General features: G+C 38.2%; 1 protein-coding gene across 5 annotated transcripts in view; it reads right to left on the reverse strand.

Moving 5' to 3' along the window:
- The window catches only part of SUGCT (succinyl-CoA:glutarate-CoA transferase), a 310,973-nt gene that overhangs the window by 162,885 nt on the left and 122,398 nt on the right, over positions 1 to 25,690 (reverse strand). For 3 of the 5 annotated variants that reach the window (XM_065665718.1, XM_065665720.1, XM_065665719.1), the window contains exon 12: positions 17,154 to 17,256. In XM_065665718.1, coding sequence (XP_065521790.1) covers positions 17,154 to 17,256 — 103 coding nt within the window. Of the gene's footprint in view, positions 1 to 17,129; positions 17,257 to 25,690 lie in introns of all 5 variants that reach the window. The other 2 variants (XM_065665717.1, XM_065665722.1) reach the window with 1 other exon arrangement.

Here is a 25,690-nt window from a genome sequence, read left to right on the forward strand (position 1 = left end):
TGCATTTGCAGCCTATGTGTTGTATCCCCATTTTTTCCCTTATCAGCTTTGGATGCTTTAAATAAAACCGTCTGGTTTATGCACCTTTATATATATATATATATATATATATATATATATATATACATACAATGGACACTAAAAAACACTTCCTGCCCCCTTTCTTTTCTTGTTTTACTTCAGACTAGAAAAGGTTATTTAAAAATATGTATTTTAGGTGAGAAAATCTCTCCTTCTCCGTACTTTGCAGGTGTTGGCAAGCCAATCAAATTTGTTAGTGTAAAAAAAGTCATTCTCTGTAGAAATAGGCAGGAACAATAGCAATGAAAAAGAAACAAGAATGAACAGACCTGCTGAAATTTCAGCTTAATCATGCTTCCCAACTACTGAAATACTGATAATCCCCTACTTTTCAGTTTCAACCGTTGCCTGCACTCTGACAAACCTCTATTATGAAATGTTTGCACAGTCATACAATTTAGCTTGTGTGCCTAGTCAGATGTCACCACTTGTGCCTTTGAGACAATTAATGCAATCATACATCACATACATAGAGCAATTTAGATCATCAGGGACCTCTGATAGTCTTCTGATCCAATCTCCTGCAAAGCAGGGCCAGCTTTAAAGTCAAATGAGGCTGTTCAGAGTCTACTGACTGTCTGTAAGGATGAAGATTTCACAGCCTCTCGGATCCAAAGCCCAACTCCATTGTGAGAATTTTCCTCCTCCTCCTATGCAATAAGAATTTCCCTTGCTGCAACCTGTGCCCATTGTCTCTTACCCTGTCAACATGCACTTCTGGTGCCAAGAGTTTACTAATTTAATGCAACATGGAATTAGTATTTCTCACTAAGGCACACTGCTGACTCACGTTCAGCTTGATGTCCATGAAGACCTTAAGGTCTTTATCTGTGACTGCGCTTTCTACCCAGTCAATCCCTATCCTGTACTGCTGTATGGGGCTATGGTATCTCAGGTGTAGGACTCCACACTTGCTTTTCTTAGACTTTAGAAGGTTCCAGCTAACCCAGTTGTCCAACCTATGAAGGTCCCTCTGAATGGAAGTCCTATCCTCCAGCACATCAACTACTCTCCACCACCTGCAAACTTGCCGAGTTTCACTCAATTCCACTGTCCAAGTCATTAATGACAAGTTTAAACAGTGTGACCCCAGAACAGAGCCCAAGGAAACACTGTGGTTTATACCATTGCTTATGCAAAGGCTAAATTCACAAACTCTACTGTATGTGTGAGATAAATGAAGTTGCCAATTAATTAAAAAAATGTAAATTCACTAAATGAGCCAATTTTGTGATAAGTCAGCACAGTACAACAGCTAGAATGTACACTAAATCATAATGGCATTTATGCTATTCTGCATTGCTGCTATCACATTCCTGGTATTATACCTAGGAATTCTGTGCTACAGAGAGATGTGGCATGCCAGTGAATGGATGAAGCACACTCCTTGATCCAAAGCATTACAAAAACCATCTTGATAAAATCCACAAAAAAGACAGTATATCAGCCATCAGACTAGAGAACATCATAATATTAAAATCACAATTACTCCCCTGCCAAAAATAACAACGACCCCAAAGAATTTGTATGGCAAGAAGCAGGAATATGAACAGACAGTATCCATCATATGGAAATACGTACATAAATATATGGCTTCCAGGCCAGCTTGGACAGGGCTTGAAGCAACCTGGTCTAGTGGAAGGTGTCCCTGCCTGCAGGAGGGGGTTGGAACTGCGTGATCTTTAATGTCCCTTCCAACCCAAACCAGTCTGGAATTCTCTGAACACCATAGCAAACAACTCTAAAAACAATACAAACCAGCACCACCACCTAGCTTTCCACTGACACAGAACACAGAGGCAATCCATTTCAGGTAAGGAGTGACAAAACAAAAATATGAAACAAAAACCCTTTGCAAGAACATCTTTTCAATTTCATTACTGAATTTCATATTAAACATCAAAGTGTACACTAGTACAAAGTGAAGAAAAAAAACAAACCCATGAGTAATCACACTGCTGTGAGTGCAACACTGCACAGGCAGCATGCTGCTTGATGGATTGGGGTCAGAAATGCTCAGCACTTTTCAGTTTCAAATCCCTGGAGCCATTTGAGTTTAGTAAAAATCCCAAGTAAGTGCAAGCAGGTGGAGTTCCCATCTGTAAGAAAAAAACCCATGTATAAATTGTTTCTATTGCAGCTATCTCTGTCTTGGTATTTCCCTACTTAGAAATAGGAAAACGCATTCCAAAGCCTTGCCATGCTAAACTGCTCATAAACCCTCCTTACAGAAATTTCCATTTCTCAGGTGCTTGGAAGCAAGGAAACACACAAATGGACTGACAACTCTTGCCACGGTATGCAAAGCCATGGAGTTAGCTACACTACCAGTGCCTTAAGCCATCAACTTAAGACAACCAACTTCATCCAACCTATGAAGAACCATCTGCCTAAAAACTAATATAAATGATGTAATAGTTTCCCTATTTTGCCTCTGTTGTTAATTCATCACTAAACTCATCTTAATATACAGCACAGTATAAAACTGCATCGATTTGCTGGAGCAAGTCCAGAGGAGACCATGAGGATGATCAGGGGCTGAAGCACCTCCCAGGTGAAGACAGGTTGAGTTCTTTACTGTGAGGGTGGTGAGGCGCTGGCACAGGGTGCCCAGAGAAGTGGTGAATGCTCCATCCCTGGCAGTGTTCAAGGCCAGGTTGGACAGAGCCTCAGGTAACATGGTCTAGTGTGAGGCATCCCTGCCTATGGCAGGGGGGTTGGAACTAGATAAGCTTAACATCCTTTCCAACCCTAAACATTCTACGATTCTATACCCTCTCTCTGCTACAGTTTCCCAGAGTGGCTGGTGGGTATTTTGCAGTTTTCAGCTGTTTGGTAGGCAGCTCATTAGATTAGAAAAATTAATAACCTGAATTTGACGTCAGTACTGATGTCATCCTTCTTTACAGAAAAACAAAAAAATCCCTTTTTAGTATTATCATAATAATATTTATGCCACTGATCATCCTTCTGGGTAGAGGGGAAGACTTCCTCAGATCTCTCTTCTGATCCAGGATACAGAATATTTAAAGCAAATGCTTCATTAACTTATGCTTTTGTTCATATTCAAACTTTCGGCAATATTTAAAACTAGTCAGTGAATTTGATACAAATTATTTATAATTTTGTTTGCTCCAGAACCCCACTTTTTAGTGAATCATTCACCAACAACGTATCAGACCAATTCTACTGAATGTAATTGTCATATAAAAAAATACAAAGGCCTAAACATAGAATACAAAGGGGAAAAAAACCTTGGCTTTAAGCCATATTTTCCTATCAGGAGAACAAGTCAGACCCATACATCAGAAGCAGCAAAGAAATGTTTATCTGTTGAATACTTCTTTGCTAGGAACAGTACATGTCAGTACGAGACTCCATGCATTAGGAAAACTCCTTTGCTTTGGTAAAAGAACACACTGTTAGGTCAGCAAATATACTTAGCATTTTACCTTCCTGAGAACAGCTGCAATGCCTCCAATACAGGGAGTAAGAGGGAGAGGGGAGAACTTCACTATTTAACTGAACCAACTAAAACACACAGCCACTTAAACAGAGAAAACATGATGGCCATTATCAACTATGGCAATCTCCCTGTACATACTTGTGTTACTTTCTGTAACCTTTATTACTTTCTGTAACCTCTTTGGAGCTTTTGAGCAAACGCTAAAATTAGAAGTAAAACAAGAATTTGGGAAACAATATCTTTGAGGACATTATAACTTCATTTAGCTGACAGAGAAAGATGGGAGTTTGCTAAGCAAGAATGAAATTCACATTATCTTTCATCCTCCATCAGCATTTCAAATACCGCTAAATCAAACTGCAATATTTTCTATGCAATTTTAGATTCTTTCAGAACTTTGGGCAAATATGATGTTCAACCAAGTAACCACACAGAGCAGCAGGGAAGACCCTTCTGTAACAAGACAATTATTTTACGATAAGTGAAATAATTCCTAATTACCCTTTATAAATAAAAATGTCAAGCCTATGTACTGACTTTACACTTCATGCCATTTAGTTTTTCCCATTTTATTACATAATGTGTACAAAATGCAATAAAGAGTTCCTGACAAAAATCTTGAAAAAGTACTTTATTTAGAAGCATCAAATCTGTTTCTGAATCTTTAATTGGATTAAGGATTAATTAACTTCTGCTGTCACCTGCTGAGCAGTCAAGACTGAGTAATTAGCATTAAACTCTCCACATCCCCTCCAAAAAAAGTAGTGGCCTCTGGAAGTGTATTGGTGATCAAATATCAAACACTCACATCAAAAGTTTATTTCAACCCACCCAAAAGCTGCCCTACCTCCTGGCAATTTCATCAGGCAGAAAAAAAAAGCAAGCAGTGAATTAAAGTTGGGCTGGTTCAGCCTGGAGAAAAGAAGGCTCCTTAAGGGGAGACCTTAGAGCAGCTCCCAGTGCCTAAAGGGACTACAAGAAACCTGAAGAAGGACTTTTCACAAGAGCCTGTAGTGACAGGACAAGGCGGAATGGCTTTAACCTGACAGATGGGAGACTGAGATTAGATATTAGGAAGAAATTCCCCCTGTGAGGGTGCTGAAGCGCTGGCACAGGGTGCCCAGAGAAGCTGTGGCTGCCCCATCCCTGGCAGTGTTCAAGGCCAGGTTGGATGGGGCTTGGAGCAACCTGCCCTAGTGGAAGGTGTCCCTGCCCATGGCAGGGTTGGAACTGGATAAGCTTTAAGGTCCCTTCCAACCCAAACCAGCCTGGGATTCTATGAATTAACAAACCAAGCTCAACAGTTATCTGTGGAGCCGTTGCACTGCTTTTTCTGTAATATACCTTGTCGGTTATTGACATTGCTCAGATACTGATATTGTATATTTATTTTTAGTTGGGGCCATAGTTAAATAGAAACTTTATTCATAACTAAGCAAAACTTCATTTCAGTTGCACCCATCACTCTACTGATTTCTGTGATTATTTAGATGGCCAGTTATGCAGCTACTTCAGCAAAGACTGCAGCACTGTTTTTTCCTCCTTTGATGTAACACAGGTCAAACTGATGCAAAGGCAATAATCTCGGAGAGAATACACCTACAGTGCGATGAGTGCATCTGCTTCTCCTTTTATAGCAGCTGAAGGTTTGTACCCACAGAATCTGGTATGTTCAAAACAAAAATTCACTTAAAACAGCCAAGAAGACTGAAAAAGTGCTTTGTATTCTGAAACTACGGTAACACTTCTTTCTACACCCTTTCCTGGATGACTTGTAAAGATATAAACTATCTCCATATGCTTTCATTTCATGTTTATTTTTCCATCACTCATCTAAAAAGGGAGAAGTAAAATGTACACAGTGAGAGTGAACGCGTTTGCATTTTGCTCTAGAAAAGCAGAAATGCATGGATTCTGCAATAGCAAATATGCCACAAGGAACCTATAATTTGCTGTTACTTTTATAAACCTGCTTGTAATATAGATATTTACTTGATCAGCAATTGCACTGGTCTTGCTGTGCCTTTAATTTCAGTTAGAAAAGTTGTTTGGCCAAGTAACATTTTCTGGTTTTTGTTTCCGGAAGGACATATTCAGAGGATAAAGACAGAAAACTATGGTATTTAAATTCGGAAATTTCACTGTGGAGACACTCAATGTCACATTCCTTTAATAACAAATATTTGTAACTGACACTAGTTGTAGTACCCTATTTACTGGAGTTGGAGCTTATGACAGAAAAAAGGCAATTAGAGAAGAATCCGTCTGTATTATAAAGGACGGATCTTCTGTGTTTCTAAACACATGATGACACAAACCTGAAGTATACATTCCTACTAAATGCATATTCTTACACCCTAAGAATAGGATGTGACACAGAAGAATCAAACAAGGCCTTACAATCGATAGGGGTCACAATGCAAAGTATCTTTTTTCAGATATATCAGGATGGAGAACAAGGAATGAACACCATACTACATCAATATAACTTGAGTTCCCACTATAGTATACCATGCAATAGGATAAGTTGTATATAAACACTACACCCAGAAAATACACATTGTATGGACAGTGAAAGACAAATACTAGATTTAATATTAAATTCACAAGGGCAAACGAAGAATCAACAGTTTGAAAAAACTATTGATGAAAAGCAATGTCATGAATATAGAAAGAAGCAGGAATAAAGCACCTGCATACTGCGCACTGTCAGCACTTTTCAATATCAAGGTATCTTCAAAAAGGAAAAACAGAAAGTGTAATCTGCTACTGCCGTTCTCAACATGAACAAATAACATCCAAAACCAGCTCAACAAAGTCATTGAAAGGTGGCCAATTCCTACATAAACATACACTAAGGTCACACAGCAAACCTACATAACAAACTGTGGGATGAGACAAGAGAGAATCCCTTATCAAGACCATGATCCTGATGAAACCAGTACAAACTACCAAACAAAAAGTCAGGTTTATCTGCCAACAGTATCAACAGAAATTAAAACAATCAAAGCAATATGATATCTTGGTAACTTCAGGGCTGGAAAGATGCCATCTCCTTCGGAAAATAATGACCCAGTCTACAAGTTCCTCATACTCTGCACATGGTAGCCTCTAAATCTAAGGAAGAATTGTTGTCATAAATATTTTTCTCTTCCATGATTTAATTTCTCAAAGATAGGATAATTTTTTGCAAAAATATGTCATTACAAAACTGATTTAAACATCAGTTTCTCTAAAACTCAAAGCCTTTATCTTGATTACTGGAACATAGACCAGCTGCTTTAGAGAAATGGGTAGATTTGAGTATCACAGGAAGGGCTGGAGAAATCCTAAATTGTCCCTTTTTCATTTGTGGCCCTGTGGAAACAAGAGTATCTGAGACAACAAGATCTGCAGAGCCTAAATGATGTTTCTGGTCATGACTACTTCTGGTGTGACTTGAGTACTGCAGGAAGACACATTTCAGTTACTTGCTCCATGCCAAGGGAGCATCAGACTACATTCATAGATTCATAGAATAGTTGGGTTGGAAAGGACCTTAAGATCACCAAGTTCCAACCTCCCTGCCATGGGCAGGGACACCTCACACTAAACCATCCCACCCAAGGCTCTGTCCAGCCTGGCCTTGAACACTGCCAGGGATGGAGCATTCACAACTTCCCTGGGCAACCCATTCCAGTGCCTCACCACCCTTATGGTAAAGAATTTCTTCCTTACATCCAAACTAAACTTCCTCTGTCTAAGTTTGAACCCGTTACCCCTTGTCCTATCACTACAGCCCCTAATGAATAGTCCATCCCCAGCATCCCTGCAGCCCCCCTTCAGATACTTGAAGGCCGCTATGAGGTCTCCATGCAGCCTTCTCTTCTCCAGGCTGAACAGCCCCAACTTTTCTCCAAAACCTAGCTAATGGAAATAGCAACCCCTCAATCTTCTTTCACATGTGAGTCAGGATCTCCATATTAATACTACCATTAATCATCTTCAATGCACTACCTCCACACTGAGGTGACTCTTTTGTTATAGGAATGTTTATTTTAATACGCAATTACAGGCATGCACAAAAATAGAAATCCATTTTCTTCTGTGAGCTATGATGTATTTCAAGCGTCATGCTAGACAATTATAATTCAACTGGGTCATCCCAAAGGCCTGTCTGTAAGCCTGATCAAAATTTGGCTTTTAAATAAAAAAAATAAACCTAGACAATTTTTGAGGACTTTGAGTTTTGAAGAACACCCGAGATCACCACCAACATTAATCACAATTTATATGTAATTCAAAAGAAGTTCTACCCCTAGAACATATACTACAAAATGACACAACTTTTGATTTAAAGTGTTATAATTAAAAGCTACGGTTGCTAAGTAGCAATGGTGTTGAAATTGCGTTGAGAGAATTTCAACATGTGGCTGGCTGTTTGGAGTGTTGACATCCGAATGCTGTAGCCAGTTTTAAGCTTAGGATGAGTTCTTTAAAACAATGGTAATGCTCCTGGCCCCAGTGACCACGCACAGTGAGGAAATACTTCCTGCTTCTTTACAAGCTGTCTGGTTGAATCATAGTAGAAACCTACATGGAACCAGTCAGAAATGAGACAGAAAATGGCAATGACAGAGAAAGCATGCCTGACTAATTAATGTCTTTTTGTGGTGGTTGAAAAATATCTACATCTTCAAATACCCACCCCTACTCAGCCTACATACTTGCCTTTTCACAGCTTAAATATTCCTCCTTGTTAGTAAGAGCCATAAAAGATTTTTTTGGTAAGTGTTACTGCATAAGTACAATGTAAACTGAACATGTCAGCATCTCATCTGAAAATAATCACTTTTTTTTCCCAACAGTGAGTGGGACTCCAAGATGAACTTAGGCTGAATAGAGTGGTAAATCTCGTAATTTCAGGATCATGGGCCAGGGTCATGGACTGAGCTAAGATTTTTAAATTAAGCGGAGCACTCTGGAAAAGCAGCTGATGATCAAGTGATAACTTAAGCCTGATCTGCACAGTTTCTGCACTTATTTTGGTTGCTGGATTTCCCATTTTATTTTCTCCCTTGCTGAAATATATATATATTATCATCTGCAGCTACTACTATTTGAGAGCTTCTGAAGTACAAGATGCCAAATACAATACCATATTCTCCAGAATATCATTACTATTTTCAGGCCTACAAAACGTAACTTACACTACAAAGCTCCACCAGGCTACTTGATTACAAATGAATCTACTTAAAAGTAAACAAAGACCTATGATTAAATCCAGCATTTATGGTCTCCGAGAAGAAGATTAAAATAAATCCAGGCTACCTTCATATGAACTCCGAGACAACAAGGTGGCAATTAATTTTGAAAACATACAAATACAGTAGGAAATTGTGTAAGTGGCCCTTTGTTGAAAGGAGATATACAATGAAGCATGTTTAAACTTCAAGCTGAAATTCCTCTGTTTGTTATGGGTTGTCCTATAAATTTAGCTTAGTAAATGAATCCACATCTACTTAAGAAAAACATTTTAAAACAAAAATGATGTTTTCTTCCTTGATTTGGTATGGTCTTGTTAGGCAATCAACAGGCATAGATATTGTCACAATTTACATACTGCAGGGAAAGCAAAGAATACCTAGTTTTAACTGACCCTTACTCAGTGAATGCTTAGATAAAAGAAAAAACAAACTTCTAAAGAATCGATCGCTTCAGTATATAAACTCTTCAGGCTGTGAGACTTCATGAGATAAATACATACCTGTATTTCATCCCTTCCTGTACACGTAACAGATATGACAGCTAACTTCAGATAAATGCCAACAAAACTCTCTTTCGACCCCCACGGTTTATACAGTTTAGACGAACAGAGGCAAGAGTTGAGCTCACACTCTGCAAGGGATTTTGAAGTTACACATCAACCAGCTCAGTATGTCTTGAAGTTGAAAGGCCCTATCCTCAGAATACTTTGGTAGTGTCAGACACTAAATGCACATTCTCTGAAATCAACTGATTTCATTTCGATTAGCTGCAAGGTTGAGGAACGAGTGTGTAACTCCCGCATGGATGGAAACTAATCCAAGAACCTGAAGCACAAGGGACATGGGTTATGGACTCCTAACAATGAGACTTAACAAAGATTGGGGTTTCAAAAGTAGCCTCTTTGTTTCAAAACCTGAGCATGGCTTTTGGACCGGTCTTCTTCTAAAAGACAATGTCCAAAAAGTCTAGGTGACTTTTTGTACCATTGAATGGCCATGACAGGAACGCGATTTTTAAACGTAATTCAGTATTTTATGAAAACAGACTTCTAACAAGATGCTTTGAGAACTTAATATTCTCCATAATCAACATTTACATTAATCTTTTCTCAACGGAATGCATACGCAAATAGTACTGAGATATACCATTCATCTATGCACACATTTAGAAGGAATTAAGGGAGAACTTTAAAAACGCTGCTACTAAGCATCATGTGCTTGTTTGCACAAAAGAAATACAGTTCATCTTCAAGCACGTGCTTGACTTTCTTTTCCTGTCAGGCTCTTTCCCTATTCCGTGAGGTGAAAGATATTTAAAAGTGGTTTATTTCTTGTAAGTAAGGTGCAGCTCCAGGCCTTATCTTTGTATATATCACTCAAATCACACAATAAAAAAAAATAATTTCCCAAAGGGTTCTTTCATGTTAGAGGCTATGCTTTGCAGAAACATAACTACTGCATCTTTACAATGCTGCTTTTAGATAAGTCACAATTTCATGTCTGAGAAACCAAAGTACAGAGAAAACTATGGACCAACGACTATGATAGTTTTTTCAGCATTTTCAACAATATCACATTTTATATAGCCGACATGTACTTTAAACAGTTTCATTTACAGAACTTGGTGCTGCTGTGAATTTAGCATGTGGTGTCACAAGGCAGGCGCTCAAAGCATCAGGCACACGCATTTAATGACCACCTTTTAACATTGTGATTGAAGTGAATTACCTAAAACCACGTGTAAACTGTGTGGCAGATGCCGAAGGTATTCCTGTCTAGCATTCAACACCTATAAAAGTGAAGCCATGTTTCCGCAGGCTCTCACCTCTTTCACTACTTTTCATATTCTGCATCAAATAAATTAAGAAGCTGACAGACAACAGCCTGGTTCACAAAGCAAATTAAATACTCACCTACTCAACAGTCAAGTTTATCCTGCATACCTCAAGAACAGGGTACAGCAGAAAGATGTTATTCGATTTAAAAATATCATAGGCTCCATTCTCCTTTATTCATAGCCAGCTTCTCTCCCTCACCTTTAAAAACATGGGACAGCAAGAGAGCGTGTTTATGACACTGCAGACAACTTCCTTTTTAAAAAAGGACTAATTCTCCAAAAAGAAGCAGCAGCAGCAGCAGCAGAGGTCCCAGGGAAAAAAAAAAACTGTTGTAAGGATGGGTTGATATGGCAAGAAAATAGATTTCTGGAAATTTGTTATAAAACATGAATGGATTATTTTATCAGAAATGTTTCCAAATGTACTTCAGATTTAAGCAGACAAAAGCACTGGAAATTTCAGATCAAAGTCTGCAAAGTTATAGGCAAGTTTGAACAAAACCTCACAAAGAAAGTGTTGATCTTTATCATTATTTTTCTTATCTTGACAACAGATGTATATTGACTGTTTCTACATACAAAAGCTTTTTATGAATAGAAACATTCATGTTTATTGAGAACCCCATCATATTCCAACCAGCTCTCTAACAGTCATTGCAAGATAGGCAGGCCGCACAAAAAGTTAGCATAGCCATGGACCACATTTCACTACAGCTAAAATATAAAAAAAAATAAAAACCACTTCCTATTACAATATTCCTTATACTGAAATACAAGTGATGTCTCATTTTGAGTCCTTCCTATAACATCTGCATATAGAACTATCTCATAACACATATAAAGCCTGCATAATTGTGTATACGTGGGAATTGCATACTACAGTCTTAGAACTGGATCTTCCATTTCACTTCTCCAAATTATGTTCCATTCCTTAATGCTTTCCACTTTAGAACAGAAGCTACTTTCCTAAATTTCCCACAGACCAAAAGCTTGAAAACATTTGTAATTTAGTACAAAAGAGCTACTTTTGACAAAATTAAAGGCTTTTGGTATGACTGGTGGTGTGGGGTTTTTTCATCGCATAAAATTTAAAAATTGAAGTAAAAACTTGGCTTGAAACACCAAATCAAAGCTACACAGTGCACATTTTTAACTCAGCAAGACAGGCAGGAATAGAGCTGAATTTCTGTTTCAAAATAGAATTTAGACACCTTCATGACAGTGTTTCACTTTCAATGAATTGGCATTTTTAAACATAAAAATGCTCCATTGGAAAATATCTAACCAGTTATACCATTTATCTAATAGACACACGCAAAACTTAATTCCTCTCTCTTGTCTGTTAGGAATTACTTCCAGACACATCGTATTACCTCAGGCCTTCATCAACCGCTTTTCACTTGCAGAAACCGCTATATGTAAAAAAACCTCCCTGCAGTATTATGGACATTAATGTAATTCTATTTGACTTGGGACAAGCCCTCAACGGGCCACAAAAGTCTAGTTCAACAAAGAATAACAAGTGAAATATGGTCATATTTAATTAAAAAAACTACCAACCAAACAAAAAAAACCCCAAACCAACCACCACCATGCATACAGTGATTTACAGGAAAACAACAAACCAACCAACCAACCAACAAAAACACCAAGAAACCACCACACTTTGGAACTTCGGCTGTTCTGTGTGTTCACAACTCCAATTGTAGAAGCTTTTCCCAGATGCGAGGCAATTTTTGCCAGGATGTGTTCAAATGAAATGACTTCCAAAATAAGAGGCAATCTGGAGGATAATTCTAAAACTACCACCTTTGTGAGAGTCTACAAATAATAAAACATTAGATAATTGCCAGCTTCAGATATTTCAATACTCAGTTTACTGTGGGGTGTTTTTTTTCTGAGGCAAATTCAGAGAAATAGCCAAAGCAACTGTAATGGCCTTCTGGGACAGGAAGACTAAGGTTTCTGTAAAAAATGTTAAATTAATTTTTATAGTGATGCAAAGTCAGGGAAGGGTTGTTAAGGGATGGCCTCTTGCCACAGGGTGGAGTTTTGTTTTGGTATCCTTTTAGAGTCTGCAGGTGTTTGGCAGGAGCTGAAATCAGGGCCAGCTGTGATATTTCAGCTCCGATATTTCCCTCCCCATATTTCTCAGAAGTGATGCATCAGGGTGATGTCTTACACCTGATGTGCTCTACTTGTGTGGTATGACTGTAACTGCTTGGGGGTGGTGGGGGAAATACCACTGCATGGCTTTCATTTTTATTTGCAGCTGGCAATATTCATATAGTAAAATTCATCAACATGAATGCATTTACCCTGGTAAACATCAGATTTAAAATATTTATTGAACTGCCCATAATGTTTCTGGCTTGTTTTGTTACTTCTTATATATGCCAGCCATTTAATTAAAGTAATAACACTGTGTATGAACAGTGTTTTACACAGTGCTATTACTAAAAGAAATCGGGAATTATATTGTGAAAAAGGGGAGAGCAGTATTTTAAGGGAAACAAAAAAACCTTTCGGTCTCCTCACTTAACCAGCAAAGATCTTTGCTCTTTCATACTTAGCTGCAGGACAGCGCGTACCTGGTTTTGTTTTGGTTTACCTTTTGGGAGAATTAGAATAGTTTCTATTAAAAATGGTACTCTCTTTTAAGTTTGTTTTGTTTGGAAAACCTCAAACCACATTGTATTTCATACGCATGTTCCCCAGGGCATGTTAAATGGGACCATACTGAGATCACTAGTAAGTTTTTTAAACCGTTTTAAGAATTCTTTTAATGTTTGCACTATCTTGGCCTGGTTAAAAGAACACATTTTTAAAAACTAGCTTGAAAAAGTTGGGCTATAAAAAGCTTCATTATTATAGTCCATACTGTACACTCTTTTCTCCTTCTCATTTTGAAAGGGGATTGTTGCCTGAACTAGCGAATCTGCTCTCCTTCCTCTCAGACTTTTTATCCATTCATGCATAACTACACATATACATCTATCCACAGACTGATTGACTTAGCAGTACAAATGCTTGTGGTATTCATTTTAACTTCACAAATGAATAAAAGATTATAATCAGTGGGAAAAGTGGACGTTTCCCTCCATTCATGGAAAAAACAGTATCACCTGGCTCTCCAACTTAGCAAAAAAATTCCTGGCTTTTGGCAGCTCACTTGGAGTACAACTGAAGCTGTTAATGATATTAACAAAATGTCCTGGGATCAAAAACGTGTCGTTTTATCTCAGCTTATAGAAGAAGTTATACAAACCACTCTTGGCCTTCACAGCTCTGAGGTGCTCTTAGCTAAAATAAAATCTGAAAAAAACAACCCACCTGTAGCTGATTAAGTTCTATCAGATCATTTCAGTCATCTCCTTTACTTGCCTTTCCTATCTCCTCAAACTTGCTCCCATTCCTCCTTCGTACTGTTCCAACCTAGGATTTCTGTCTGTGGCTAGTACCAGCCCTATGCACCCTTTGCAGCAAGATTGACAGCTGAGCTGCCCTGTGTTTTGATGGTCAACTAAAAAGGTGAATGATTCACCCCTGACAGTGTTCAAGGCCAAGTCAGACTGGGCTTGGAACAACCTGGTCTAGTGGAAGGTGTCCCTGCTCGTGAAGGGAGCTGGAAAAAGAGCTTAAGGTCCTTTCCAACCCAAACCATTCTGTGATTGTTGATGTCCATGAAGTACATCTTGGTCACTAATGGTGCATGACTACTTACAATGAATAACTGCATAATGGATATCAAAATCCATACATCAACTAGGAAGACAGTAGCAAATTCTGCTGGTAACGCCCAAAATGGAAGTGGTTAGCAAGACCTAAGTATTATCTATTAGAGGTAGAGTTTGTCTATACTGAAGTATCACCAGGTTTGATGTTTTTACGGAGTCTTTGCAATGGTTGAAAGTAAGTACTGAAAGCAGATCATTGCATTATGATAAACTCTTTTGTTTTATATCACATTGTACTTATTATTATACAGTATCAGTAAGTAAGGCTATTAGATGCAAGCTGAGTGACATCTTTCCTAGAAATGGTTTTTCTCATCTAAAGTAAGACTGGAAAAACCCACCATATTATAATGGGAATACTGTGAAGCATGATTACAAAGTTCTCATACTTGATGACAGGGTTCAGCTTTACACACGAGAAAAATCTTGCTGTGATTACAGTATGTTCTTGTTGATGGTTTTTCCCTGTTACAACTGGCATTTCATAGTGCAGGGGATACCTAGATTACGGATTCTCAGGTGTTGCTAGCCTTTTTCCCCTAGTCTTAGGCACACTCTTAGGGCATTGTTACAGGTTTTGAGGTTTCAGAAACCAAAATTGCAGAGTGGCTTATGAAAGAGCAAAGCTATACACGAGCATGTGTGTTTATCCCAGACCCATGCTGTTAGTACAGCGGCAGAAAGATGAACAAGTGGAGGGAGACTGGGCAAGGTACTATGGCAAAAACTACAGCTCACAAGAAAGGTAAAGGTGAAAAGCTTTGCTTGAACTGTCCCTAAATATCTAAATCCAAGCTACGGATAAGTGACTACAGGTAATGAAGCTACCTGTGAAGGTCTGAAGTCTTCACAATCAAACATTTGGGTAGAAACTAGAAAACTATACTTAAGAGGCTGAGCATGCTGCTCTCTGAATTGCTGGTTTGCTTCATGGTGCCTCAGATACGTAAAGGTGGAGTGGGTGGGTCTAATTTTAAATAAGTGACGTAAAGCAAGTATCTTGCCATAATAGCAATATCTTAAACAATTTTCTGTATTTCAAGAAAAAGTGCAGTCTTCTCCCCTCCTTGAACAGAACAATCACTAAGAAAAACACTTGAGGCAGGCAGCACCAGAAATTAAACACATGTATAACATGCAGCATCACCACAAATACTGACATTTCATTTCCAATAGTAATAAGAACACAGTGTCCGAGTGCCACTTATTTCAAAGAAGGTTGTAGAAGACAGCGTTTTCAAGCAGTTTCATCAGAAGGAAAAAAACAAAAGAGATCAGTGTGGCCCTTTACAGGAACCAGTCTTTTAAATCCACTGTATGGTGGTCTCTGCACAGGACTGTGATACCTTTTATAGATTGGCAAACTATCTCAGGCAACAACCTGACACACACACACACACACACACACATATATATATAATCATAATATCATCATAATATAGGTATTAAAAAATAATACTTAGATGAAGTCTAACAACAGCAAGGTAACCAAGCTAACCTTTTTACAGTCTGGAAGTTAATGACCATCCCACAACATACTATGTTTTAAAAAACAGCCTCTTTCAGAGTGGACCTGACTTCTTAAAATTCGCAACATCAAAAAAAAACAGAGAATGTTTTTCCTATGTTGCCCCAAGTACAGCCAAGTCAACCACGATCCTACTAAAATACTCTTGCTGTCTGTTCTTCAAAGCCCAACCTTAATCCCTGTGAAAGTTATGAAGTGAAAAAGTTGGCTTATGCATACTTTACAGCATGGTACTACATCATTTTAAGGAGAAAGAGCATATTTATTTAAGAAAAAAAAAAAAAGCAACAAACTTCTTTCCTTGCAGTAGCCTAACAAATATTGTCTTATACCTCTAAAAGTGTAACAAACATTTATTATAAATTTATTCCCTTCTGATACATTGTTTTGCCTGTTGTTCTTTCCCAAAGACTACAATTGTATTCACAATCCTGACAAACACTTTTCGACAGCAGGCACGGACACTGGTCAATCATTTTTCTGGTTACTCTCATTCTTAAAAATTCATTTAAATGAGATTCATCATGAGAAAAAAATAGCCATAAAATACTGTCACACTATTCAAGACAGCTTAATTCAGTTAATATTGGGCCCTTTAAGCCATCATAAGCTAGAGGGTGAAAAGAAGGGCAGGGACCAGGGAACACAGAGATAATATAACTCTACAGATGAACAATAGTTTTAATTATGTAAGGATGCAATTCAGTGAAAAAAATTAACATTAAAAATAAATAAATAAAAAGCTGAAGCATTCTCAGCCAGGGAAACCACCAGGCCAAGAACAGATTAAAGTCTTTCTACATATGACCTTTGTGCTTCATTTTTTCTCTTTCTAGTCAAAAAGTTGCCTTTTTTTCCAAACAGTATACATTGTGATTATCCATATTCCATACAGAAAATCAGCTGCTTGTGACCAGCAAGAAAGGTACTTTTCTGTATATTTATCTGACAAAACACAATTACACAGTTTCTTTGCCAGTTCTATCAGCCATTTTTGAAAGACAGACTCCCATACAAGTCATGGAATACCTACAGTTTAATTCATTATGACAAAATCTGTGTTCCCAAGCATGTAATTCATTTAAGGATCTGTATTTATTTTTCATTATGCCATATTATTGGTTTAAACATAATCCACCATGTAACTCTCAAATCAGATCTTAAAGAAGCTGAAATCAGGTCTTAGTGGCAAGAAAAGTGATAATTACTCTGTAAAACACATGTAATAACATACAGAAAAGACTTGGTGAGAACCGACCTGAGGATCCGAGAATACTTGCTGTATGTTGTTGATTGGGCCATATGGAACCCCGCTACCTTCAAAGAGCTGCAACCATTCGATCGTTGCTTTTTCTGAAAACCTAAGAGCAAATAAGAAGCATGTGGTTTCAACTCCGTGCTTTCAGATTCCAAAAAATAACTGTAGATCATGTCTCCTCCCTCTCTCACTGCTTCCATATTCTTCCCCACTGATTTCTTCCCAGACAGTGAGTAACATAACGAAAATGTACGACACGTGGGCTTCAGAAACGCAAAACCCAAAGATATAAGCCAAAGATATAATGTAGCTGCACTGACTTCTATTTCTGTGCTGGATTGCTTCAGACGATCAGAATGACGTAAAGCTAAATTTATCTACAGTTTCAAATACGGATCAATGGGTTTCCTCCAGTGCTTAATTACACTAATGTGCTTCACATTTGTTTGCTTTCATGTACATATTTAACAACAAAAAAACAGATAGAATATGGGTACAAGTCTAACATAAGACACTGCTTACTAAAAGCTGAAGTAAAGCACCGGAGTGTTTTTCTTCCATTACATCCAAAACATACACGAGGATCAACAGCCACACTTTTTGGCCAGATAACAACATTGATTACCTATTTATTTGCTGTATGATTGTATAATGTATTCTAAGGACATCTGCTCAGCTTATTTCTTTCTAAGCATTCAATACCATCACATTATTTCTCATCTTTTGCTAGATACTTTTTCTTTCTTCATTTGTCCAGTAGCGTTACACACAGGAATAAAACAGACTCTTGAAGAATTACTAGTCCCTGAGAGACGGTATTTTCTGCAGCTATCTTGGATTCTGAATCAAGCGGAAACTTCTTTGGTGATCATTTCTCTAAATTTCATGATGGTAGATAACACTGACGTCTACTGGATTATTAGAAAGGAAAGCTCTACTTTGTCATATGTACAACACTGAAAAGAAATTAGGTGCAATTTAATGACTTGATAGAAATTAATAGAAACCTTCATAAGGGATGCTCTATTAATGGTATTCTGTACCTCACCAGTTCAGAGTTCCCCAAGCATTATCAGGAACAATGTCAGTAACATTCAGCTTTACCTCTAACACGTTATTATGCAAAAAAACAACCTTCAAAGTTTCTGATAGAAAGTTAAGAGAGACTAAGCCCAAGGCACAAAAATCCCTAAATCGGTATAAAGTCAAACTTTGTGAACTTACTTTAATACATAGAGAGAGATTGGCTGCAAAGTATTTCCTGCTATTTTTAGAATAAAGAAAAAGAAACTAGTGCTGGCGACAAATTAGGCCATAGGTACGGAATCAAACTTCACAGTTAATACCCTTCTCCCTGCCCATGGCAGGGGGGTTGGAACTAGATGATCTTAAGGTCCTCTCCAACCCTAACTATTCTATGATTCTCCCTGGGTAGTAACAACTTCCCCAAGCTTTGAGGGAATAAATCCTGATACCCAAAGCATTTTGCACACTAAACAAATAGGAAAACCATAGAATTACCATAGAAAGGACCTTAAAGCTCATCTGGTTCCAACTCCCCTGCCATGGACAGGGACACCTTCCAATAAGACCAGGTTGCTTAAAGCCAAGTTTTGCATGGGTCTTCCTCAGAAATAAAAGTTTTACTCCTGCTGAATACATGTGAAGTAAATAAATAATACTAGTAGAACTGGAAGGACAATAAAATAGAAAATTAAGAATAAAAGGCTTTAAAAGTGCAAAATGTATTATAAAATGAAGCACTGATTTCTGAAGAAATTAAGCATAATGAAGCATCACTTCTAATGAAAACATGTAAGATTTTTGCACTGTTCAACTATACACTTCATTGAATATTCAAGTTAATTCATGGTAAAGATGTAGTCAGTCATAAAGATAATGCCACTCTTGGACACATCTAGTGACCATCTAATTTAGTACTCTGTTGCTGACTGCACCTAGAACCCAAGTACACTACAGGAAATAGGGGGAAAAAAAGGTAACTAGAGAGGCAGATAACCTTCCCTCCTCAGTGACTGCAGCCATTAGGAGAGCATGACTTTAATCTAAATTATAATTTGCATTTCCCTTCAGTACTCTGTTTGGCAACAGTTCTCATAATCTGAATATTCTTCTTATTCATACCCTCCTATTACTAAGGTTTGGGGCTCAAAATATGCACAGTACAAATATGATTCACACAAAAACTGTTCCCCATCAGTTATTGGTGCTATTTATACAGAATTGTGCTGTTCTCTGCTAGCAACTGAGACATTTCCCTCCTGAAATGCTTCATAATTCATGGCCCACTAACTCCTTTTTTATACGTGAAAAGCTTTTTTCAGATACTACTTTTTAATGACACCTCAACCTCCACTACTGTCTCACTTCCAAGAAAAGACAGCATATCTACAAGAGGACTTTTGAACTCCATCATAACCATGGTGCTGAGGACCATCACTAAGAAATTATTATAATTATTAATATTTCTATCATCATTCCCTTAATCATGTGATGTCCAAAGCATGACACTCTCAACTGAATCTTTATCTGTCCACAGAACTTCAGTGATACCCGGTGAGTGCAGAACTGAACCATGTGCTTCACGCTCCAGCTTCATGTATTTCCAGATGAGTCCTTTTTCCCTCTAAAATGTTCCATCTGCTATAGATAGAATCACATAAATGCCATTTAAATTATAATTTATTTGTAGAATCAGTTTAAATCTGTAGTTTAGCTTTCTATAATTACTACCAGCATTTTAGAAGTTCAAAAGAATTTACTTTTTCCCTGCACTAGTCTGTACTGCAAAGCTTGAATGCAGGCTCTTTCTGAAAACACCTCTGAAAAAAAGAAGGATATGTACCCCAACGGAGAACAAACCCATTGCTGCAAAGCCTGTATGAAGGCTTAATTCACTAGAAAAGGCTGTAGTCTGCATGACATCTTATTCGCATTTTAAACAGTACTCTAGGCCTTCTCTGCACTGAATTACACAGCACTCATGAAAATACTGAAGTTGCAATACTGAAATGAGGCATGAGATTCTGAAACTTTTAACATTAGAGATATTTCAGGCTTAAAAATATCATAAGAATAGAAAGAGCAGCATGAGCTAACTGAAATGTTATCTCATGATAAAAAATACAACGAAATATATTTTTCCTCAATTTGTAAATCCAGCAGGCACCATTAAATGAAAAACTCTAACTTTAAACTATAAATTGATGAAAAAACATTACTGCATAATGTAAAAAACTGCCTCCAAAAGAAAAAAAACAAACCAAAAAATCAAATAAGAGCTCACACCTTATTTCCTTACTCAATCCGCAAGTGTAGCTTTGCTTCCTAAAAAGCAAGACCCTAACCATCTTCTGCTTTCTAACAAACTCTAATAATAAAAGGGAGAATGGATATTTATAAAAGACAATATCAAAGCATAGAAAAATGTTTTAAAGCAAGTATTAAGGGGAAAAGAAGAAGCGTTTGCTTGAATTGCACAAGTTGGATGAAATGGCTTTAATGAATTAGAAACATGCCCAGGTTCTAGTAAAATACATTTTCTCATGATGTTAATTATTAATGTAAACTTTATTTCTTTTTAACAAATATTGTTCTTCAATGAAATAAGGACTTCTAAAGCATGAATGAATCTACTCTGTGTGTATTCTTTTCATATATTCCATTTCCCATGTTTCCTAAGAAATCTTCAATCATTGGTACATCCTTTGTAGAAGCCCATCCATGTTTCTCTAATGGATAAAACCACCCAAATCCACACAAGGTAAGTTTAGAAAAACTACTGAAGCAAAATACTACTCTTTTCTATAGGAAGCTTATGGCAGTTAATTTAATTTAGAGAAGTAATTTGGACAGCTACCAAATGCAGACGGAACAGCAACATGTAGGTTTTTACATACAGTCCATCACAAAAACCCTCTCTGTCCTTGCTGAAGTCCACAAAAACATTCTGGTGTTTTCCAGCACAACTTGAATTTGCATTTTTTTTTCTATTGGTTTGTTCTATTAACAGCCTATTTGATTTCAAACACCTACAATATTTTCTCTCTTCAATACTAGTTAACCAAGTAAAATAGTTTGTATCGTTTCTCACAGTAGTATCTATGGAAGACACCATGCAAAATTAAAAGTCATAAAAAAAAGTTTATTTGAAAAATTCAAATAACGGCTCATTATCCCTTAGCGTACAGCAAATATATAATTAGAGTTTTCAAAATTAACACTATAGTATTAACGCAATAGCATGTAAGCATCTCTGTGTTAGTGTCTAATCATCATCCTCTTGGTTACTGATTATTCACTCCATGAACCACACCAGACCCTTAATTATCTTTGGGCTCAACATGACTGTACTGACAAGTTGACGGATATGTCAACTACTTTAAACAATGTTAACTATAGTGGATTGTAAGTAGTAGCTACATAAAGCACAGCCGAGATATTTACAGGTACCACAAATCCACCCTGAAAGTTGTTTGTATTTCTGCATATATAAATATTCATATCAGTTTACTAGAACTATCAATAAACCCTTAGCTTTATGTACAGAACTTGTACTACAGATGAATGGACATTTGTGCTCCTTTATGAAGTTTTAAAACCATAATGACTTTTAAGGAACATCCATTTTGGCTCCCGAATAGTAAAATCCAGCATGTTCTAGAACTAGCTGTCTTTGGATTCAAATAATGTTTCACTATGCAGACTAAAAGTATGCTCCCTTCACCCAAGCATTCGTCTCCTTTTCTCAAGTAAGCGAAAGGAGTGTAACTTCTATAGTTATAACAAAGGAAGTACAAATTAACTTAAAAACTGCTAGGTAAACACACATTGATAAAAGCACATTGAGGATAATGGAAAGATAGATGGATTTTGTCGCTGTTCTTTTAACTGCTCAAGGGCAGAAAAGCCCTACCAAGGGTCAGGTCAAAAAGCTCACTCAAAAACCAATTAAAAGATCTCCCTTGATTTCAGCAGCCTTGTGGCTAGTAACATATGTCATCAGGAAAAAGAAATAGCAAATTCCCTTTTGGGAAGGATCTTCACCTTCCCACACATATGGAAGCACTTGGAGATTCATAAGATGGCAGGAAAAGAACACAGAAAATACCCAACTTACCCGGTCCAAAAATCAGATGTTGGAGGCATTTCTGATCTCTCTCAGTTGCACACACAGAAGTCAAATGAAAGACTAAATGCAAATTAAAAACTCGTAACAATTTAAAGCTAAGGATTTTAAAGCAACCCCTAGCAGCTTGGTAGCGGATGCCCACACAGCTCAACCATCTCCGCACCGATGCTGAGGGAGCTGGCTGAGGGAAGGAAAGCTTGCCAGCTGTGCCACACTGCAGTTAATTACCTGTCACACACCTGTCCTGCTGAAGCAATTAACAACCAGACCCTCATTGCTGTAATGGTACTGCCAGTGACCCCAGCCTGCAAGGCTCTTGGCTTAGAAAAAGAAATGGTGGGGATAGGGAAGGAGATTTTCAGAGCCTGGGAGTGCCTTGACAAGCACGAGTTTAACAGCGCTCCTCGTCAGGCAACTTAAGCATTTTTACAATACACTTTCCCCTTTAGGTGCCCTTCTCTTCCTTATTAGGTGGAAACAATTTAGCAACCATCTCAGGTTCCTCCCTGCTTCCTTCCTTCTCATTCCTTTTCCCCTCACACCTACATATGCAATATGCAGCTGCTGTGCATAGTCCAGAGTAAGGCCTTTAAAATGTAAGTGCTAGGAACAGAAGTTTCACTCCAAATCGTTTTCAGCCTTAAACTTCTGGTTTTAAGCCTACAGTAATTCAGCTATAACTGCAGGAACACTAACCATGATGAATTTATGTGGTTTTCATTATGGGAGCTGCTTCACTTAAAAGGCTGAGGCCATGTCTGCTATTCCCCTTCCCCCTGTATTCATGCAACCCCACACACTGTTCTGTTTACAGGTTAATTTCCCCAAGCACCTTGGAGCATACATTTAGCTGCACTGCCTTAAAGCATGTCTACATTACTGAGGTGCAGGGTAGGATGTTAACATTCAACTTTTGGGGTAATTTGAAGAAGGGCATCAACAGATTAAGCCCCCTTCTTCAAAGCAGCTTCTCTTCCAACTGGCATCATACCAGCTTTTGCACAGATGCATCTCAAATTTCACGTGCACACTATATATGTATGCCTTGACATATGTACGCACATCTACACGTACAAAATAATCTACATCGTGCCTGGTGCCATTCTGTTCCAGAGGAAGCAAAGGTAAAAGTGGAAGGGAAGCGTAGAGCAGACCAACAATTAAAACTTGGTTCTCTTGGATAGATGTACGTCTAACTCACAAACCAGAGGCTTCCACTGGAAACATAAAAACCAGAGTGCTCTGTAGTCTGTCAGTTCTCACATGAGCTGGGAGTCTCAGGGGCCTCTGTAGTAGCCATTGAACCTGACCTCCACCCAGGGTAGGGTCATGGTAAATTTGACTCTTGGCACACACGTGAGAAAGTAAGGCATTCAGAGGCAATTTGCTTTTCTCAGAGTTCTGCTTTGGAGTCACTGGGGGGAAATGTAACCTAAATGAAGAGGAAGATACAGAAGGCACGGAAACTTCCTTTTTTTGTAAAGCAAACATAGTAGGTGTCCAAATGTCAGCAGTGGGAAGAGAGTGGGGAAATAAGCTGGGAGGAAAATGATGGGGACAGGGGAAAGAAGAGCCTAGCAGGAAGAGGACCAGAGATGGGAAAAGGACACCAGCATCAGTAGCAAAGCAAGTACAAAATACCCCATAGGTCTTCATTCTTCTTCCCTGTGACTATCCTATGATCCATAGTCCTTGGTCCTTGCAGCATTATATTCATTTCCCCATAGAAGATGGAAATGAAAACACTCCCCCCTCTCGAGATGTTTGGGACTGGTTTCTGTAGTTCCCTCCTTTTGCCCCCATGTGAGAACTGGGTCTCCCTAGAAGCAGCATACCACTCCAGAGTGGGCAGCCTTCCAGTCCCTTTTACTGAGATCTGACAGTCTCTGTGGGTACGTGAATTTGATCACCCCTACCTGCTCTTCCCCTTTCGCCCTTGCTCTTTCACGTGTACCCTACAGAGGGAGTTGAGTTGTTGTAAGCAGACAGCAAGTGGGGGTGAAGAGCTAAGGGCAGATGTGCTTCACTCCTCATTTCTGTCAGGGAAAAGAGAGGATGAAAATATTCTTCCTGAAATGAATGGCACAATTCACACCTCTCAGAGCTGTTGTTTCAGCTACATTTACGTCTCAAGCCACATTCACCTCCATCTTGTATTATCACTTAGTTCAGGACTGTGATGAATAGGTCATTTCACACCTTTCTGAAAAGTCTTCTGTTTAAAGGTCAGTTTCTTCTAAGTGCTATATAATCCCCATGCTTATCTAACTGCCCTGAAATCTGGCATGGTTACTGCAGGTGGTGAGTAGAATCATTGATCTAAATTAGAGGTCATTTGAGTCAAGAATTCCCAAGATACAGACTTTTTTAAAAAAACCCCAACATTCCTTAACTTTTACTGGTTGTACCAATGTTTCCTTTGTGCACACACCCCGAATAAAACTGTGGCCAAAGAGTCTCAATTGCTTAACCCTAGCAAATGAAAGGCATCAACTGTCTCTTTGGTATTCAGAGGTCAGTTGTTTTTAAGAATTTCAGATCCACACATGCAGCAAATTAAATGCTCAAGACTTCAGGGAGTTCCTGACCCTTTGAGTAGGTCTGAACATCTCCTTCTATTCCTAAATAAAACCTGGGATATCTTTTTCCTTAAGAGGGTGAGGAGGAGGAATCCTTCTTCCTGCACTTACTGGGGACATGAATTCCAGTTAGTCCATTTAGAAAATAAAGAAAAATAGGAAAAGAAAAGGTAAGTCATCCTCTGAAATAGTTTGGAAGAGACACAGGAGGAAGGAGACTGATTAGGTATGTTAATGGAAGCCTACTCTAGGCTCTGGTGGTACCTCAGTTCAATAAAATCATAATAGCATCAACAGCTTGGAAAAGGTTATCTACTGTGCAACAGCAATGATATTTTCAAGCAAGTACAGAGATCCAAGTATCTGCCATACAAACGGTGCTTAGAACACCAATGTCTTGTGGAAAAGGAAAGATACATCAACAGAAAATGGCAGCAGAAGAGGGTGGAGAAAAAGAGAAGGAAACACAACTGTATGTTTACTCTCATGTGCTTCTAGTCACCATAATTACTGCTGAGATGCTGAGACACAGACCACATCTGTGCTGGCCTTTTCACAGCAGTACTCTCAAAGGATTCCACTACAGGACCATAACTCCCATTTGTGATTCTAAGCATATATGAAAGAGAAGGAACATTTACATTCCTATACACAGATACAATTTTTTACCTGCTTTTTACTGCTCAGCCTGGCACACCAAACAAGTTTGCTGACTTTTTCCATTGCAACATCACTGGAAAAAAGCTGCTTTGCCTTAAGTTGTCTGTGACCTGCCTGGCACAGCATCAGAAATGAGACATGGATGA

The sequence above is a fragment of the Lathamus discolor genome, chromosome 2, assembly GCF_037157495.1.
Source record: "Lathamus discolor isolate bLatDis1 chromosome 2, bLatDis1.hap1, whole genome shotgun sequence".
Taxonomy (NCBI): Eukaryota; Metazoa; Chordata; class Aves; order Psittaciformes; family Psittacidae; genus Lathamus; species Lathamus discolor.